Source organism: Gymnoscopelus braueri (assembly GCF_963280865.1).
Source record: "Gymnoscopelus braueri genome assembly, chromosome: 9".
In the NCBI taxonomy this organism is placed as follows: domain Eukaryota; kingdom Metazoa; phylum Chordata; class Actinopteri; order Myctophiformes; family Myctophidae; genus Gymnoscopelus; species Gymnoscopelus braueri.
Genome location: NC_137610.1, coordinates 23,934,840 through 23,951,892, shown reverse-complemented (window position 1 = coordinate 23,951,892; position 17,053 = coordinate 23,934,840). Strand labels below are relative to the sequence as shown.

The window sequence follows — 17,053 nt, the reverse complement described above, 5'->3', positions numbered from 1 at the left end:
GCCCCTGTCTTATTATGTAAGGGTCTAACCCATGCATATTTTGAAAATACATCTATACATGTTAAAAGATAACGTACTCCATCATTTTCTTTAGAATATTCCCCCATTTCCACTAGATCGACTTGAAATTGTCTATCTATTCCGCTGACAAACACCCTGTTTCTCTGAAAAAACCTCCCAGCTGGAGCGTGTAGGGTGTAAACATCCTGTTTCTCTAACCAATGTTTAACCTCTGTTATTTTAGGGGTAACCCCTTCCTCTGTTTTCACAGCTGTGATCAACCTGGATACCCCGCCTAACCCTCCAGGGTTACCCGCATCATAATAGATCTTCTGTAAAACTCCTTCCATCATGACACCATGAACATCAATGAATACATTATATAGATACACATACTTTTTATTTACATGATTATTAAAAACATATACCGTTATCAATCATGTTCATATACAATGTACACGATACCTCATCTATATCAATCATCCTCTGTACAACATATACAACATTACGCATAGACCAATCATGTGTACCTTGTTGATACTTTAAGACACTCATATCAACTATATACGCACACATAATCACAACATACCCCAATCCTTTTGAATCTCCTTGTTTTTTATCATAAAAACTATCAACTACACCCCTTACGGTTATATCATTAATAACACAAACCTTACGATTAACATATTGTGTTATTAACTCTTTATATGTAGTATTATTAGTTTTTACATAATGAATATGACTTTTAAAAATATCATACCCCTGTGGCAACGATATAATTACACCAGGGTTTATATACTGTTCAATTACAGTATTAATAAGGGTTATAAGTCTATCGTAAACACATTCCGCAACACTAACCTGTCCCCCCATTATATTCACCATTGGTATGGTGATTTCTGAGGAGCTTCGGCCCATCTATGTTCACATTCCACCACGACCGGTTGAATCTTATATGTTACGAGGGTATCTCTAATATCTCGCAGCTTCTCTATAATATATGGTTCAGAGATCCACTCACACATAATAACATCGGCTGCTCCTAGAATTCTATACGCTGACACCTCTTTTCCACATAATGTATACAATACATACTCTAAAGCATTACTCAATGAAGGTTTAAACACCTTAGCGTATATGTCCTCATAATGTCTCTCGAAATAAAAAGAATCTTGTTCGTTCATACATGGATGATGCAATTGACTAGGATGGTTGACTTTACAACCATAACAGTCTGCTTGTAGTTTCTTCAGAATCACCGTCTCAGTAAGCCATCCTAACACTCCTCTCAACACTGAAATTTCCTCAGGACCCAAACGCTGATCCTTATCTGTATATAGCGATGTGTCACAATGCTCTGGAGTGAGCGGTGATGACCGATTTTGCTGTCCATTGGTCTGTCCATACTCCTTTATCCATGCGGTGACGGTATCATCCTCTAAATGAGACGCCGTATAATCAGTCTCATTATCTGTAGAGACACACATGTTATGAGTACATTGTTCTGGATAAAACATGTACATTATATTTATAATTAATATCCGGTGATATGTATAATCAAATATACATATAAAATAATTTAAAAAAAAAAAAAAAAAAAAAAAAATACCCCCCCACTATTTACCATTTTTATTGAGATTCATCAGAAATCGAGTCTTCTGTTGACCCTCGATTCACACAGCAAAGGATCGGTATACAGAGTATCATAGTAACTATACGTATTATTGTCGTAAAGAATCTTTCTCCTGATGTATTTGTATTCGTAACTGAAACATCCTCCGGGGATTGGTTCATCAATCTGATCGAACACTCCTTACAGGTAGTCCATATCATACCGCTGTATAGCAAATAGGATTCTATTTTTTTATACATATCAGGATGCGTATGCTCTAGAGTCCTCTCTGGCCCACCCCCCCCTCAGACATTAGAATACAGTCTATAATCATATATCTATAATAGCAATCCTATACGCACCTATCTTCACCGTCGTACACTATATGTAATACATGATCATTACTCCTAGTACATCTACGGATTCCACCGTTCTTCTTTTTAGGAGCATGAAAAATATTTCCATCGAGCATTACATCATTAACATTAGCATGAAGATCAGTATCAGACGTACCTTCAACATTCTTAGACGCCATATTGTCATACAAAATGAGAGAGTAAGAGCAGATACTGAACACCCATACCCTTCCCTATATATACCTTATAGTAACCCCCTACCCACAATGCATATACATAATAGAACACACCCCCAAACACCTTGGCTATCATAAGTTATTTTAAAAACACTAACACCACATGACCTATTAATATTAAATTCTAAATATACCTATTCGGATTAAATCTATTTATAATGATGTTATTAATAGAAAGGCTATTTTTATGTATATATTAATAGATATATATATATAGATTAATATAAATAGAAATGTGCGCAACAGCGCCAACTATTCCCCCAGCGGCCATTAGGGTGTAATGAAATGCAGCATTAAGGACACTACTGACCTGCAATTATCTAGCTTCATTCATTCAGATCATTGTTACACAATGGACTTAATTTGAAATGGAAATGAAGGCCGGCTGTCACTCTCTTTCACAAACGGTTCCTGTTTGACTTAACAGATAAGGAATAACTGCTGTTTGATATGAGGTTTCTGCACAAGAAAGAGTACAGTTGCTGCTTAGGTCAAGTCAAATCAAGGTTTATTAGTCAAATACACGAGAACAGAACAGGCAATGAAAAGAATCAACTAGGGGTTTATTTTTCACTTACTTATAGACAAGTAGCCTACAAGCAGCAAAATGTTGGTGGGACTTCCACAGAACTGTGCTAACATAATAATATAACAACGACTAGGAAAATAGTGGTAAAAAGTAAGATAAAAATAAAGGTAGTCATTCTGGATGCGTTAGAAATTAAGCTTAGCGTCTTGTCCTAAAGAAGTATGCTTTGTTTTTGCAGGTGGATCAATAACATTGAGCAGGTGCTCATGATGCTTCAGTTGTTCTATCATATTTCGTTATTTTTGGGGTTTTTTTTGTCTCATTTGGGGATCTGACAGCCGAGGGGAAAAAAACGTTCTAAGCCTTGAGCCCTGTATGGGCTGTGAGATATCTATGGCGCTTCCCATATCACATTATCACAAACTGTTTTATAAGACTATTCTAGGTAAGCTGCCTGTGTACATAAATGCTATGTTTTTATTTTCACAGAGCAGTTATAATTAACAGCCTTCTTGGGAGTGAGACCGTGTTGTACATTCACTCAATGTAAATTGTAGCATTGCACGGTACCTTGGCTGTTCAATGACTTACAGGTGTCTGCTTTCTACTGCATGTCCCGCTCATGTTTTTAAAACGCATTAGGTTAGATGTTTTAATAATTATTAGAACATGCTTGGACATTCGACCACTAAGGTCTAATATTTCTACAATTGCTACAAATTGCTTCAAAATTCTAAATTGCTATATCCAATCATTATGGGCATAAACAAGAAGTTGAAGGATACATTTATGTCTGATAATGATGTACCATGCATGTTCAAATCATGTATACTTTACATTACTTCCGACCATTTTCCACAGCATACATTTATTCTGTATTCTTTCATATTTTGGGAAAAATAGCCAATTTAACATTGAGGTGCCTGCTAGGTCAACAATGTTTAGGTTCCCACTCGACCTGTATCCTACAAATGGACCCTTTCAGCCCCTGAAGTGGACTCAGACCATGACTCAGCTATTTTTCGTGCATAATGTGAACTCTCCAAAAGAATTCAGAACCTTTGAGAGTGAACCATCAGACCATGGTTCACTTAACCTGTGCACTGCGAACACAAAGTGCTGGCGTAGCCCTCTCGGCTTGCCGTCGGCTCGCCTGCTGTGCCAACCTAAAATGAACTATACAGTTGTGAGAACAAAAAAAGGACAGAGGAAAGAGGACTTGGTTCTTCCGAGTTCTCTTTCCTCTGTAGGCCTTCTCTGTCCTTTTTTCAAATGAACTGACAATGTGATTGCAAAAATAACTTTCTGTTGGCCCACTTCTTGGTCCACTTGAACAGGACTGGGTTAGCTTTGTTTAACCTAACCACTTAAACCCTAAGTAAAACGGACTGCTTTTTTCCATCTACACCAAATCAGCTAAATAATTCCGATCTACAAGCTCACATTGCGTCGCAACGTGCCGTGTTGTGACCCGCAGTGACTCGCTGTGAGGCGTTGTGAACTTGTGACCCACCTTGACACGTTGTTAGCTTGTAGCTCTGATATTTCTGGCAAATGTTCCCCCAAGAATTGGGATGCTGGTGTTCAAGTGTTATTTTTTAACTTTTCGAAAAAACTGCCAATTTTACATCAAGGTGCCCACTCTTCCTTAGTGCCCACTCTTCTTGTATCCATCCATACCATAATATAGACCTTCTTTTTCTTCTTCTTTTTTCCAACTGCCTGTGCCAGGTGGTACAGGCCTTGCCTTGCTTTCTTTGCTACAGCCTCTGTGTACATACTCCGTCCTTGATGAGGGGGTGTGCACCCCAAGGTACTTGAAAAATAGCCTATCTAGAAGCTCCCAATGCGTTGCAAAGTGATATGTTGGGAGCTTGTAGTTTGGCTATTTTTGGCAAAGAGATTTGGTGTAGAGGAAAAAAAGAAGCAGACATGCAGTAGTATAGAGCCATGGGGGACTCTAATCAACTACTGTAAGTAGCCTATATACGGTTAAAGTAACAATATCAAGAATGTACTTATATAAATAAATATAATAGTTGGTTTAACAGACTTAAGTGAAAGGGCTAATTTATCATGATGAATGTCAAACTAAAAAGGGGCTTTTAAAAGCATACAATCTTAAATGTTGTTCTCTTCACAGCCAACATTGTGCTGCTGGTCACGTACAGTATAGATCTACAGTTATAAAACAAGGAATTATCTAGCTTCATTCATTCAGATCATTGTGACACAATGGACTTGTGAAATGGAAATGAAGGCCGGCTGTCACTCTCTGTTACAAACTGTCCCTGTTTGACTTAACAGATAAGAAATAACTGCTGTTTGATATGAGACAGCCACAGTTGCAGCTCATGTCAAGTCAAATCAAGGACAGTGGTGGAAAGTACATTTACAGACTAAGTACATTTACTCAAGTAATGTACTTTAAGTAGACAACTTTGAGGAACTTTTTGTTTAGTATTTAGTATTAGTATTTAGTATTTTCTTGAATATTACACTTTATACTTCTGCTCCATTACATTTAAGAGGCAAATGTTGTACTTTTTACTCCACTACAATTAGATTATTTGAAACCTTTAGTTACCAGTTTCTTTGCAGATTTCTATTATGAATACAATCCCCTATTCTATAGTTCAGCTATTCGCAAATAGCCGATCTTCAACAGCTATTTTCAAATAAAAAAATAGAGAGAAAGAAAAGGAAAAAAAGCCAAAAAGTACCCTACTTGACTTGTGGAAGGATTCTTCCATCACTGATCAAGTTTATTTGTCAAATACACAAAGAACAGAACAGGCAATGAAGAGCTAATTCTATTTGTCTTGTACTTTTAAAATATATTAAACACATGATACTGATACTGACCATGATACTGACCATGATACTGATATGATACTGACTATGATACTGATGACTGTGGATGGTAGCAAGCAAGTCTTATGACTAAAGTAATCTAATTTGCAATAAAACTGTAGGAGATATCTCCATGCAACCAGGTTATTCTATAATAGCATCAAGGCAATTCAGTAAGCATATTTAGCAGGAATTTATGTTATTTTGTTTATGGGGTAGGTATGTTTAAAGGACTATATTTCGGTATTTCTTTATTAGGTAAATTACATTCTGAGACTTGTAAGTCAGACACCATGGCTCACACCTCAATATATCTGATTAACATAAGATTGAGCGTTCCCAAATTATGAGTATTTTGTACCTTTGGCTCTTTTTCAGAGATTGGGTATTAAGATAGCCAAAAAAAGAATTGTGCCGCAAAGTAAAAGTTTGCAACGTTCCATTTCATTAAAGGGAGACATATGGGATTGTTCTAACTCAGGGTATATCCAGTGGTGTAAAGAAACTAAGTACATTTACTCAAGTACTGTATTTTTTACTTTACTGGGGTATTTCCAATTTTCAGTACTTTTACTTCTACTCCACTACATCTCAGAGGCAAATATTGTACTTTTTACTCCACTACAATTATTTGAAAACTTTAGTTACTTAGTAGATTTGGATTATTATTACAAAACATACATTAACCGCTTCAGCCCTGTATACATTCCGGCCATTTGGAAATAGCAGATCTACAAGCTCACAATGCGTCGCGATGCAACGCATTGTGAGCTAGTAGATCTGCTATTTTCAAAAGATTTTTATAGGTACATCTATATATACAATTGAGAAAAGTCAGCACTTCCTGTCCCCGGCTGAAGCCACCCCTATCTATATATACAAACCCCCCTGGACAGGAAGTGCTGAGGTCAGACAACACACTCCATATTTGGGCATAGCTCCATTGGGAACATCTCCTATTATGGCTTTATATATTATAGAGACCAACAAACACAAAGCACCGCGCAGCGGATAGGGGGGAGGGGCGCGCAGCGCCCCGACCCTCTAGTTTTATACATTTGAAAACTTGTGAAACGGGACATTCTCCATAATGAGTACTTTCTACTATTGTACTTTTACTCAAGTACATTTTTAATTCCGGACTTTCACTTGTAACAGAGCATTTCTACGTTGCGGTATTGATACTTTTACTAAAGTAAAACATGTGAGTACTTTTTCCACCACTGGGTATATCTCGAAAACTAAGGCCTTTTTTGAGGACTTGCAGCTAGAGTCTAACAGCCCTGCTATGCAGCCTATCTACTAATTAAGAGTTCAAGACAGTGCAGTGCGACACCTGCTAGTCAGTGTCAGTATAGTTTTGATGGTATGTCTAGTATTTCCATTCCATTTACACTGTCCACAGTTAATGGATGTGGTGGAAAAAGTTATCACATTTTTTACTTAAGTAAAAGTATCAATACTGCAATGTAGAAATACTCTTACAAGTAAAAGCCTGGAATCAAAAATTTACTTGAATAAAAGTACAAATGTATTGGTATCAAAATGTACTTAATGTACCAAAAATAGAAAGTACTCATTCTGCAGAATGTCCCATTTCTCAAATGTATAAAATGTAAAAAGAAATCATTTGAAAATAGCAGATCTACAAGCTCACAATGCATCGCGATGTGAGGCATTGTGAGCTTGTAAATCAGCTATTTTCAAATGGCCGAAATGTATATACAGTAGGGCTAATGTGGGTAATGTAGGCCTATGTTTTCTAATAATAATCAAAATCTACAAAGTAACTAGTAACTAAAGTTTTAAAATAATTGTTGTGCAGTAAAAGTACAATATTTGCCTCTGAGATGTAGTGGAGTAGAAGTAAAAGTACTGAAAATTGGAAATACTCCAATAAAAAATACCTCAAAATTGTACTTAAGCAAAGCACATGAGTAAATGTACTTACTTTACACCACTGGGGACACCACATTGTGCTTTAAACAATTTCAAACTAATTGTCCACGTTCATCATGGAGGGGAAAAAAGCGACCTGCCTTGGTATCCTAGCAACCACTGTGTTTGGACGGTATCCTAGCAACCACTGTGTTTGGACGGTATCTGAGCAACCACTGTGTTTGGACATTTTCCTCAGTCAGAAGAAGTAAAGACACTCTGTTAATAGATTAAAAGAAAGATCCACTTAGTTAAAATGTTCAATGTTGAACTTCTGTCCGACCGCGTTGCTGCCAAATGTCTGGACAGGCGTCACAACATAGAGACACAAAGGGGACAGAGGATCTTTAACGACACAGTTAGAACGATAGGGGTAAGTTCTATTAAGCAGTGGTGGAAAAAGTACTCATATTTTGTACTTAAGTAAAAATATCAATACTGCAATGTAGGAATACTCTGTTACAAGTAAAAGTCCGGAATAAAATATTTACTTGAGTAAAAGTACAAAAGTATTGGTATATCAAAATGTACTTAAAGTACTAAAAGTAGAAAGTACTCATTATGCAAAATGTCCCCTTTTACAAGCTCTCTATACATCGCATTGCAACGCATTGTGAGCTTGTAGATCGGCTATTTTCAAATGGCCAAAATGTATATAGGGCTGAAGTGAGTAATGTTTGTTTTGTAATAATAATCTACAGAGTAACTAACTAAAATTATCAAATAATTGCACTGGAGTAAAAGTATAATATTTGCCGCTCTGACATGTAGTGGAGTAGAAGTAAAAGTATTTGAAATTAGAAATACTAAAAATTGTACTTAAGTACAGTAGGCTACTTGAGTAAATGTACTTAGTTACTTTCCACCACTGGTAAGTTTTATTAAGCCTGCTGATTTTCTGTCCATCCTTATACATCATGGTGACATTTAATTTGTGTTGTAGATTGACACGGAAGCGCTTGACATCCAAGTGAGAGAAAAGAAGACGAAAGAGGAGGCAGAAAAACAGACACATGATGCACATGGTGAGAAAAGTTCACATTATATTAGATATCATCATTATATCATAGATGTATTTGATCGAGTCTGACGAGTTTGCTTACGTAGGTAGGCTATCTATTCAAAACAGTGATAGAGTAGCCTACTCTCTCCCTTTCACGCACGCACGTGCACACTCACTCACTCACTCACTCACGCACTCACTCGGCTATAGGCTATTATACAGGAAAACTGTGGAATAATGAAAGGTGGAATGAATAGCGCATAATTCTCTATTGCAGTGTAATAAAATGTTGTTGTTTTTTTCACCATTTTTACATAATTTGTCAAAGTTTCTTTAGAAAACAGCTTTTCTCAGCATTATGTCCCGCTCAATATAACCAAAACTGCCCAAAAATATGTAAAGTAATGTTTGTAATCCTATATTAAAATTGGCTTAAAGGGCCACTTCGCCGATTTTGCACCACAACCCTATTTTTATCAACTTGAGGACACAAGAAACATGATCCTGGCATCTTTTTTGTGTCAGATGTGTGTTTTAGAACATGGTCTCTCTTTCTTTCTGGACTACATGACTGCAGGTGACTACATTTGTAGTTCTAATCAAAACCAACCCCCATAGCACAAAGGACTAGCCCCGAGGTGGCGGCAGGCAGGTGGGCGGATATGAGCATATCTCTGCTGTCGGGCAGAAACCAGCAACTCCAAAATGTTCATTTTTCAGGAAATGAAAAAAACAAGTTAGGAGGTTTTGTCCATCATTGATAAGAACTGCTAAATGGACCTCCAAGCTCACAATGAGGTTGGAGGTCAAAAGGGGGTGGAGCCTGGAGTCAGTAAAACCAGCTAACTCCACCCCTCTTTGGTGGAGTTAGCTGGTTTAGCAGAAAGTTTGAGGATCCAATGGAGTTAGCTGGTTTTGTCAGAAGCGATTTTTAATACTTTTCATTGGTTCAATATTTTTTTTACCAACACACAGACGTAAAGGGTGTTCAATAGCACTGATTTATGGAAAAATTGAGTTAGCTTGTTTCTGCCCGACATCAGGGATCTCCATCTATGGGCATTAAAGGAAAGGACTGATAGATACAGAGATCTCTATATATGGGCATATCGGTCGGGTTGGTGGTGCAACATAGGCGTGAAGGCCGCATAGCGGCTCAAACCTCTAGTCTAGTGTCTTAAAAGTGGTTAGAAATCGGGACACATCAGTTGCATAATTTGCAGATATTGATGTCATCCAATAAGTCAAATAATGGCCGATATATCGGTCTGGCACTAGCCTAGCGTGTGTTGTTGTGTTCCCATCACAGCTGCAGACATGGTGCGCAGCGACAGAGTGGCGCTTCTCCTCGACGGCCGTCGGGTCAAGGCGCAGCGCACGATGGAGGCGGCCGTGGTCGGGTACCGCCAGCACTTCCAGCATCCCCAGAGTCGACGGGAGTATGACATGAACGACCCAGAGCTCTGGAAAACTGAAGATGCACAGATGATGCTGCCCGGTCTGGTGGGCGAAGACCTCAGCAGCGAGGCCAGGCTGAGGCGACAGAAGGAGCAGCGCCGAGCGTGGCTTCACCAGCAGCAGTGTGAGCAGCTGGCAGCACGGGACCGGCAGAGGTTGGAGGGTAGGTTTGACTTTGATCCTGTCTCCTTCAAATGTCTAGGCCCTCATGTGCACGCACATCCCCTCTCCACATTAGGCTCTATGCACAGCAGCCATTTTGGAGAGAAATTGGGCCTCTTCTTACTTCCTTCACAGGTGTTACCAATAATACTAATGAAGGCTCTGTTCCATTTCGTGTAGCACAGTGGTTCTCAAACTTTTTAATTCCAAGGACCCCCTGAGAGTGTGCAAACGGAACCCAATGGACCCTTTGGTTCCATTTGTACACTCTCAGAGTTACACACCCATAAGGGGCCATTTGGAACCCCCTCAAGGAACGAACCATGAGGGTCACTGGATCACACTTTGAGACACCACTGGTGTTTCCAGTGACAGTGATCCAACATGCACAACATCAGCACCCTGACACTGTTTGACCAGAATGGAACAGAGCCTTAATGGTAACACATGATGTGAAGGAAGTAAGAAGAGGCCCAATTTCTTTCCAATATGGCTGCTGTGCATACAGCCTAATTCTGGATCAATCCGGATGTTGAGGTAAACTGTAACATTTGAGTAGGCCTATTTATTTTTTGTTGTTGATATTTTTGGGGCTTTTCTGCCTTTATTTGGATAGTACAGTTGAGATAGACAGGAACAGGGAGAGAGATACAGGGAGTGACACACAGCAAAGGTTGTTGGGCTCGGGAATCGAACCTGCAACCTGCAATTAGAGCCTATACCGTATGTGGCACAGTGTGTGTCTTAACCACTAAGCCATTAGCGGTCCAAGTTTTTCTAACATAGAGCTTTATTACATATTACATTCATTATTTGAGATACGCATACATGGAGTGCTTTGTAGGAAGAAATGGCAATGGTATGAGGCAGTTTAAACATCTATATACAATATATAATAGCCCAAGCTATTATATTGCACTTGCTCACACTCACTCACAGCTATGCTCTGTGACTGAGAGGCCTATACATACACACCATGTGCTTCCTGTCCGTCAGATCAGCAGTATGACTGGAGCAGAGTGAGCCTGAACAACAAAGCTCTGCAGCTTCAGAAGCTTGAGGAGGAGAAGAAGAAAGCAGCAGTTCTCGCTACCAAAGACTACAACCTGGCCCAGGTAGGACCCATGTCCACACGCACACATCAAACTACACAATACCGAAGACTACAACCGGGCCCAGGTAGTTATTATTTTGGCGATTGCCACCCCCTTGTGTTGACATTTAATCTCACATTCAATTATTTTATGAAAATTGTCTGTGCTGAATGCATCTCAATCCACACCCAACCATCTACATAGACATGTCTTTTCTTGCCTGCAATCATACATTCATGCACCACTTTCAACCTTGTTGTCCCTTTTTTAGGCATATCATCAGTGGTGGAAAAAGTAAAAGAAATTCATACTTAAGTAAAAGTATCAATACTGCAGAAATGTAGAAATACTCCATTACAAGTAAAATTCCAAAAGTATTGGCATAAAAATGTACTTAAAGTATCAAAAGTAAAAGTACTCATTATGCAGAACGTCCCATTTCACAAGTTTTCTAGGTAGATATAGGACTGTAGTGGTTAGTGTATGTTTTGTAATAATAATCAAAATCTACAAAGTAACTAGTAACTCGAGTTTTCATATAATTGTAGTGGAGTAAAAGCACAATATTTGCCTCTGAGATGTAGTGGAGTAGAAGTAAAAATACCTCAAAACTGTACTTAAGTACAGTACTTGAGCAAATGCACTTAGTTACTCACACCACTGCATATCATCATAGGTGAACATTTTCAAAAATGCTCCATTCTTTTATTTTTGATTTACTTTCCAAAAAGAAGTGTTCACTTGAGATTGACAGTGTTGATGTTCGTCGACTACCTTTTTTCACTGACAAAAACTAAATAGAAACTAAGCTACGATGACTAAAACTAAGACTAAATACATTGACAATTTTGTCAACAAATAAAAACTAGACTAAAATGTTAGTGAGGTACTAGTGGAGAAGAGATCCAGTAGAGCTAAAAGACAGAAAGTCATTTCATGTTTGGTTGCCCTCGGGTGTTGTGCTCTGAAAATAGCAGATCTACAAGCTCACAATGAGCTTGTAGATCTGCTATTTTCAGCATGCAACCAAGTGTAAAATCCGCCATTACGACGCCATCAAAGCACCGCAAAAATACATTATAGTCGACAAAATCAACTGTAGATTTAGTCGACTATAATCTTATGATATTTAGTCAACTAAAACTAGACAAAAACTAAAAAAAATCAGATGACAAAAAAATTACTAAAACTAAATGGAATTGTATTAAAAAAAACTATGACTAAAACTAAATCAAAACGTGCTGTCAAAATCAACACTGATCCTTCTCCAGGCGGCAGAGTCTCAGGAGAGGCGTCGCAGGGAGCAGGAGTGGAACGAGGACATCGGCCGCACGGACCAACTGAACCAGCTGCAGGGCGAGCTGATCGGAGACGACATCACGCAGCCCACCCTGGGCGTACTGGGAGCCCCCCGGCTGCAACCCAGCCAACCCAAGAGGGTCTCTCCTCAGAGCCTGCTGGAGACCGTTCAGTTCCAGAAGTATCAAACTGAAGAGAGGAAGGTAAACAAAGTATACACCAGTGGTTCTCAAAGCGGGCCCGGTTGCCAAAAAGCAAAATGTGTTTGTATTGCATCAAAATTGGTTTTACCACTTTAAAGGGACTACACCATGAATTTTAACCTTTTCTTCTTTTTTGTGTTTTTGGACTGCCCTACCTCTCTTCTATCCCAAAAAATACCCCAGTTTGAGCACTCAGGCTTTCACAGCATATCTGGGGTTTTATGTAAATTGGTCTCAAAACAGGCCAAACTGATTTGCCCCCGAAAGTGACGTCACTAGCGGTACAATCCCTCCCGTTTTTCAGTTCCAACATAAAAAAAAATATATTTTTTTTTTTCCCCAACTTTTTCCACACAGAACCAGGAGATAACATGCATACAAACTGGCTCAATAGTGCCACGTGCCAAATCAGGACAATGTGGTATTGCAGGTAAAAGTGCTTTATAAGCCAGAGAGAAGTTAGTTGGAATAAGTATATGTGAGGCTTGATTTAGGCTCAAACCTTTTGAAAAACAGGGAGGGACATAAACAATATGATATTAAATATTAGATTTTTTTTTAAACTCATGGTGTAGATTCTTTAACCCTATATACTATACATAAGCTATTTGAAAATAGCAGATCTACAAGCTCTCTCTGCAATGTGACGCGTTGTGAGCTTGTAGGTCTGCTATTCTCGGCTTCAGGGTTAGGGCTAAAATCATCAGTCATCCAGATGTTGTCAGTACAGTAATACCAACGTCACGTGTGTGTGTGTGTGTGTGTGTGTGTGTGTGTGTGTGTGTGTGTGTGTGTGTGTGTTTGCGTGCGTGCACAGAGGATGGAGATGGAGAAGCAGGTGCTAGAGGAGCAGCAGGACCGTTTTCGTGTGTCGTCGGCCCGTTCAGCTCTACTGATGGAGAGACAGCAGGCCAGACTGGACAAGCAGCGCAGACAAGAGCTGGACCACATCAACGCTACACTGGCCCAAACCCAGAGAATACAGTCAGTTTTTCAATACACTTAATTGACCTTTAACTGAAAGTCAGAGGCAACAGATCAACATACATACGTAGGTCAATATAGGCAGGGGTGTAGTGCTACTTTTAGAAGTGGGGGAGCGCATCTATACCGCTTGTTTCCCTCTATACCAAATCTCTTTGCCAAAAATAGCCAATCTACAAGCTCACAACGCATCGCAGCACTGCACGTTGTGAGCTTGTAGAGCGGCTATTTTGGGTTTCCTCCAGAATATGGATGCTGGGGTTCAAGTGGTTTTGACCAAAACCCAAATCCTAATCTAGGAAGTGGGGGAGCAAAAAAAAAACCTTTTCATTGATTGTAATTATTTAATCATAAACATCATAAATTATGTAAGAAATCTATACTTTTATACATATTAGACTTCAAAATGTGGTCATACTGACATGATACTGACCATGGTTCTGACCACGATACTGACATGATACTGACTTTGCCTTTATTTTAAGAAGTTACAATTACAATGACCATAATGTTTTACCATCTGATAGAGCATTTAAAATTATATAAAAGGCAGTTTTGTCAAAAACGTCACATACGCTCTTTGTGCTCCAAGCCCTCGAGAAACACCTTCTCATGATCTCTCTCTCTCTCTAGGAATAAGGCCCTCAATGAGATGAACATCAACAGGTACGAAGAAAGTTTCTTCTCCAAGTTCAACACTAGCAGTCGATGATGGAACACAGAGAAGCTTTTTGCGCCAATGACTGGATCATCATTATGACTCACTTTATCAAGTCCCTGCGGTGCCCTGCTGCTTTATTCACCTATTGTCCTGTTGACCTGTATGTTGACCTGAAATGTTGGGTGGAATGGGCCTGACATCCCTGTGACATAACCCTGTGTAAAATATGATGCAGCACAGGAACCTGAATGTACTAGAGCTCAGTTCTTCAGTTGATAACATGAAACATCTCCAGATCATTCATACTGTAGATAGGTAAGGTAATGTCCGCACAAGTATAAGTATATTAGAATAGATTTCAACTGGCCACCACACTTTCTGTTTGTTTTGTTACTTATGAGTTATTTGATTTGACCTAAGTTACTTTGAGTTTATATAAGTTGATCCTGAGCTGATTGTTTCTTTTTTGTTATTGTTTATGATAGGAAGGTAAGCTATTGTATTATTGGTTCTTTTGATAGGTAAGAGATATTACTTTCCAGTTAGTTATTTTGATTTGTTACTCTAGTTTCCTCAGTTATTTATACACCCTTATGACCCCAGCTTATGTAACTATTTTGTTATTACTACTTTATAATTTTGTAAATAAACCAGTACTATTTTCTGCACTTTAACCCTTTTTTTGTGTGGCTAAAGGGGCTCTGCATCTCAGAGCCCCTTTTATGCCAGGTGAGTAGGCTACAGGTGATGGTGACCATTCAGCTATGGCCACATCATCAGCAGAGATTCTAAGGCAGTTCTACTCTGTATCAGTAAAGGGGTTTCAGGGGAAACCAGCAAAATGAGGAATAATATAATATGTGTAGTTTTTGAAATATTTAACTTTAAGCACCCAATGCATTGTCAATGGCAATGGACATTTAATGGGGAAAAAGTACAAACTTTGGCAGGCTACTAGTCCTAAATACTTACATCTAGAAACCCCATTCAAACTTTAAAATGTTCATCTTATCGTGAACATGTTTGCCTGAAAATGAATATTTGAAATGTTTCATAGTTTTAGAAATATACTCCTTTAAAGGTTCAGAAATTTATAATGGAGGTCTATGGAAGATTTTGGCAGATTTTGGCACCTAAAAAAGAACACTTTCACCTAGAAATTCCATTCACAATTTAAAAATTCCACCTTACTGTGGACATGAATGCTTGAGATTTTTTCTTTGAAATAATGTGTAGTTTTTGAAATATTTAACTTTAAGCGCCCAATGCATTGTCAATGGCAATGGACATTTAATGGGAAAAAAGTACAAACTTTGGCAGGCTACTAGTCAGACATTTTTTATAATATAAAAAAAAATCTGTAATATATTATCAAACATCTAACAACAACATGAACTGTAGTGTTAACAGAGTGACAATGACATATCACATGAGTCATTGTGAAACAATTATGATTCATGGTCACACTCTGTCTCTATTTCAGTAATATAATTGAATTGATTATATCTTATTGTATTTACAAACACATGTGTTGAATTAACTGTGGAAAAACTTGAAGAACAAGGCACTGGATTAAGTAAGCTTGGCTGTTAGCCTGGTCCCTACCAGGCTAATTTCACAGCTACATTTCCATGGTAATTAAAGTAGGATTGCGTACATTTTCTTTCGTGAAATCGAGTCATGGATAAACTTATCCAGGGTGCTCTGGCTAAGCTAATCTGGCAAGATAATTAAGCTTTCATGAAACCGATTCATCGCTAATCCTGGCTAAATTAAGCCAGGATAGGCAGGTTTATCCCCTAATTCTGCTTTAGTGAAATAGGCCCCCGGACGTCGTATGGACGTCCATTGTAATCTCAAGAACAGATTCACAAACAGCAGAAGGCGCCGTTTCCCCTTTTTTTACCTGGGTTCCTAGATTGCCGTATTTGTGCAATGTTGAATTATGGATTTTTTATTGAAAATTCAAGTGTTTAGATGGCTTTTCCCAACCTGTAGCCTAAGTAACTCATGAAGATTTCTGTCTTCTGTATCTGTGATGCCAAAAATAAGGTAATTACAGTGAGGTGACAAAATCCAGCCCTGAAAAAATGTTATCAACGCCAACACAACAGTTGTACAACAAATTATAAAGAACACTTAGTTGATTATTTTATTTATACTTATCTTTTGACGTTGTGTAATCATACACCACTGTGATCAAAGAGACAGCCATAGGTGAATGGGTAGAGTGACTGTCTGGTGAGCAGAAGGTCACAAGATCACGACCCGACTGCGGCAGTGTTTCTGGGTGTCTCTAAGTCTGACACAACTGCTCCTCTGTGGGCAGACTTCAGCTGGGTAAAGCCGAAAGCTCCATTTCCCCTACAATATCAAATGGGTGTTATTATTCTAAGTGTGGGGTAATGGTGCACAGCACAACATCTTTGTGTCTGTTGAGGTACGGTGTGGGGAAAGGGACATTAGGTGCAGCTGCACTGTTGAACTAGCAGGTGGCTTAGAACTCTACAATATACAGTACAGTACAGTACATATAAAACACAAGCATATTGATGTTGTAGAAACTCCAAGTTTACTCTGTTGCGCCTCATAGCCTGAGTTAACTCAGGTCAACATACAGGTCAACAGGACAAAGGTGAATAAAGCAGCAGGGCACCGCAGGGAC

The 17,053-nt window shown here is 38.7% G+C and overlaps 1 protein-coding gene across 1 annotated transcript; it reads left to right on the top strand.

Annotated features, from left to right (window-relative positions):
- Positions 1–7,780: 7,780 nt before the first annotated feature.
- ribc2 (RIB43A domain with coiled-coils 2) lies at positions 7,781–14,439 on the top strand (the record flags this gene model as incomplete). Its single annotated transcript, XM_080438084.1, has 7 exons — positions 7,781–7,897; positions 8,468–8,549; positions 9,837–10,148; positions 11,144–11,262; positions 12,513–12,743; positions 13,561–13,727; positions 14,361–14,439. 7 exons carry the CDS (start codon positions 7,781–7,783, stop codon positions 14,437–14,439), a joined length of 1,107 nt encoding a protein of 368 aa, XP_080294210.1.
- Positions 14,440–17,053: the final 2,614 nt, after the last annotated feature.